General features: G+C 39.3%; 1 protein-coding gene across 1 annotated transcript in view; it reads right to left on the reverse strand.

The window, feature by feature from the left end:
• The window catches only part of DNAH6 (dynein axonemal heavy chain 6), a 349,864-nt gene extending 347,653 nt beyond the window's left edge, over nucleotides 1-2,211 (reverse strand). Inside the window, exon 1 of the mRNA XM_004388248.1 lies at nucleotides 1,987-2,211. Within this exon, the coding sequence (XP_004388305.1) occupies nucleotides 1,987-2,211 (225 nt within the window). The remainder of the gene's footprint in view (nucleotides 1-1,986) is intronic.
• Nucleotides 2,212-3,698: the final 1,487 nt, after the last annotated feature.

A 3,698-nucleotide genomic window follows, 5' to 3' on the forward strand; every position in this document is an offset into this window, starting at 1 on the left:
GCACGGGGTGGTCACGGAGGCACTTTGAGCACGGGGTGGTATAAGCACAGTTAACTCGGAAAAGCAGCGCAGCAGCCGTCAGTGCTATATCTACATCACAAATGGTAGTTCAGTTTCAACTCAACAATATATATTACTTCGTATTTTTTATTTTTTGAATTTTATTGGTTTTGTAATTTTCTTTGTTTTTAAGATGTTAATTTATATACTAACAATCGGAATTAATTCCTAAGTTAATATTTTGCACATAAAGTAACACTAAATGAAACATAACAAATCAGCGGTAGAACACTTTCCTTCAAAAGGTAGCCGTATTTAAGTTTAAGAAACATGGTATAAGCGTTAATGTCCACATGTACAAAAAACTCAAAAAATGACCTCGATAAAGCCCAACAACCTCATTTTAAAGTATACTAGGGTTATAAACAGATAATCTAGAAAATAAGTAATATATGTCAATGAGTGAATGAAAATATACTTCACTAATAAGATGCAAATTACGACGTGATGTCATTTTCATCCTATCAGTGTAGCAAAAATAAACAAACTGATAACATCCGGTTTAGCAAAGACGTAACTAAACAGCCGCCCTTACACACTGTAGGTAAAAAGGTAAATTGGTTAAATCTTTACAGAGGATTGTTATTGTTGCTGTTAAGTGCCGTCAGACAATTCCGACTCATAGCAACCCTGTGTGTGACAGAACAGAACTGCTCCATAGGGTTTTCTTGGTTGTAATCTTTATGGGAGCAGTCAGGTCTTTCGCAGAGGCACTGGGTGGGTTTGAACCACTAACCTTTCGGTTACTGAGCACTTAACTGTTTGCGCCACTAGAGCTCCTTTTATAGAGGGTTACTGGGTAATATTTTTCAAACTTAAAAATGTATGTATTGTAAAAAAAAACCATTGCTGTGGAGGTGATTCCGACTCATAGCGACCGTATAGGACAGAGCAGAACTGCTCCATAGGGTTTCCAAGGAGCGGTTGATGGATTTGAGCTGCTGGCCTTTTGGTTAGAAGCCGAGCTCTTAACCACTGTGCCACCAGGGAATCCTGCAACTATAAAATACCACTTCTAGGACTCTATATTTACAAGTACAAGGACAAGGCCATTCGATGTAGCATTATTTGTAATAGCAAAATAACTACAAAAAAACAAAAAGGAAATAATCTGAATTCCCATCAATAGAAGACCAGTTAAAGGATACTGTATTATTACACACTCATACAACAAAATACTATGCAGTAGTTAGAAAAGATACCTCTACATGCACCAGTTGGAATGATTTCTATATGTGTAAGTAAAATAAGCACTTTGCAGATCAATATGCACTGCATAATCTTACTTTAAAGCTATATATGTTTATTCACACACATATATACACATATATTTGAATAAACATATAAAATAGTCTAAAGGGACACACTGTAACAGTAGTTAACATCTGAGGGTGGCAGTGGGGTGAGAACTTGCAATTTTCACTTTATATACTTTCACTGCTCCTTTACATGCATTCATCATTATCCAAGAGCATAAACGATTTCTTAAAATTAAGTATTTTCAGACACGTACAAAACTTTTCAGGATACTAGGCAAGTACTTTGAAAATAATAAAACTATACAACTATATTTACATATTACTCTCACTGAAGTGCCCAGGATTAAATGGTGTCTTAATATCTAAAAGAGCCTTACAACCTACATAGTTAAGAATCTGCATTGTACATAATCCTAGAGAGCAATCTATCTACTAGAAAACTTTGTTCACCACTCTATCCCCCAGCTTCAAACAGTGCCTTGAATTCATTCAATATTTGTTGAATAAATGGAGTGTTTACAACTTGATAAACAAGTCCTAACTTTTAGGCTTTCATTCTTTCTTTGTCAGATAATTAAGAGTCTGGAAATTACTTCCATCCCCCAAATCAATTTTGCAACTTACTCTGGAGCCAAAAAGTGACTAAGATGCTGGTTTTCGCACTTACCAGAGGCTCCAGTTTTATCCGCTCCTGTCGCTTTCTTGTCCTCTCCTGAGCTTTTGTACTGTGTCCAAATGTCAGGACTTGAATATCAGATGCCTTTTCTGTGGGGGTTATAACGCTCAGTCTTCCCTTTGCTCTTAAACTATTTAGTCTTGAAAGTATAGAGTTTTCGACCGGCTCTTCAGTATTTTTCAGGTCGAAGTCACTGTCTGTGGCCTGAAAAGCCATCCTTAATCCTGGAAAGGGTGGGGATGGGAAATGAACAATGAAAAGTACAGCCCAAGAACTGGGGAAGGGTGTTCAGCAGAGACATACTTATAGACTAGGGAGAGGTGAATTTGCTCACTCCCCAAAGAAAACTCATCAAAGTTAATCCTGTTTTTCCAAACTGAGAATTTGAACTAGAGGAATGAAAATTAGGAACTGTGCCTAGTCTCCAGGAAGCCCTGTTATTGGGGTAGAGCCCATGAATTTGCATTTCCAACAAGTTCTTGGGTGATGGTGATGCTACCACTGGTCTAGATTTGGAAGGATGAAGAGAGGACAATTAGTACTGAGATCAACGTTTCTCACACTTGAGTATGCAAAACATCTCCTAGGGGGCTTGTTCAAAATGAAGGTAATTCTAATACAGGCAATCTGAGAAACACTGCCTAGATACTCATAAAGAAACCAAACAAAGGAAAAAGAGTTGAGGGCTAAGTCCAAGAACAGTGCTTCTCCAGCTTTTATGTGCATAACAATCACTTGAGGGGCTTGTTAAAATGCAGATTCTGATTCTTACACTTTGAGTAGCAGAGTCCTCAAACACTAGAACTGTAAGCCTTTCCTGATGGCCTTGAACTCCTCACTCCCACTCACACCCCTACCCGGCCAGATGGGTGGAAGTGCTGCCCTTCCAAGCAGTATTATGGCACAAGAGGTCCTGAAACAGGTGTCTACAGATCTAGGTTTTAGTCTAGATCAGTGCCGTCCAATAGACATACAATGAGTGCCTTATATGCAATTTTATTTTTTTAAATAACCACATTCAAAAAAAAAAAAGATGAAATTAATTTTAATATTATTTATTTCATATTTATCTAAAATATTACCATCTCAACATGTAATCAATAGAAAAATTATTAATATGATATTTTACACTTTTTTTTTTTTACTATGCATTCGAAATCCTGTGTGAATTTTACATTTAGCACACATATTGAACAGGGCAGGTCTAGACTTGACCACTCAATGTGAGATCTACAGCAAGTCTTTTTATAGCTCTATTCCTCACTTTCCACTTCTATAAAATGATAGGTAGGTAGTAGGTAATCAAAGAAATGTCTATTGACTTTTCGCTTCCTCTGTGTTTCCTTATGTGCTTTGAAAGCCTCGCCCTGTCCCCGGCCCAGAAGCTGGAGCCCAGCCCCAAGGCTCTGTCCCGCAGGACTCACCGAGTCAGATTAGAGAGGTCGCCCCTGAGGGTCTCCAGAGACCGAGCAAAGCCGGGTCTGGGAGTAGAAGGTCAGCTCTATGGAGGAATGTTTGCAGTTGCCTAGCAGCCACCAAGGCCCTACGGAGGCGCACAGCGCCATCGCGAGACTTGTCGCCACCGCGAGACCTGGCGCCGTGGCAGAGACTCAGCCAACCACAGCGCTTGGTCCAAGGGCGTGCCTGGAAAAGTAGCCAATCAGTGTGTGTGGAACATTTTCTGACTCTCTGGTTGGCGGAGA

This window comes from Trichechus manatus, unplaced genomic scaffold (assembly GCF_000243295.1).
Source record: "Trichechus manatus latirostris isolate Lorelei unplaced genomic scaffold, TriManLat1.0 scaffold00208, whole genome shotgun sequence".
NCBI classification, from domain to species: domain Eukaryota; kingdom Metazoa; phylum Chordata; class Mammalia; order Sirenia; family Trichechidae; genus Trichechus; species Trichechus manatus.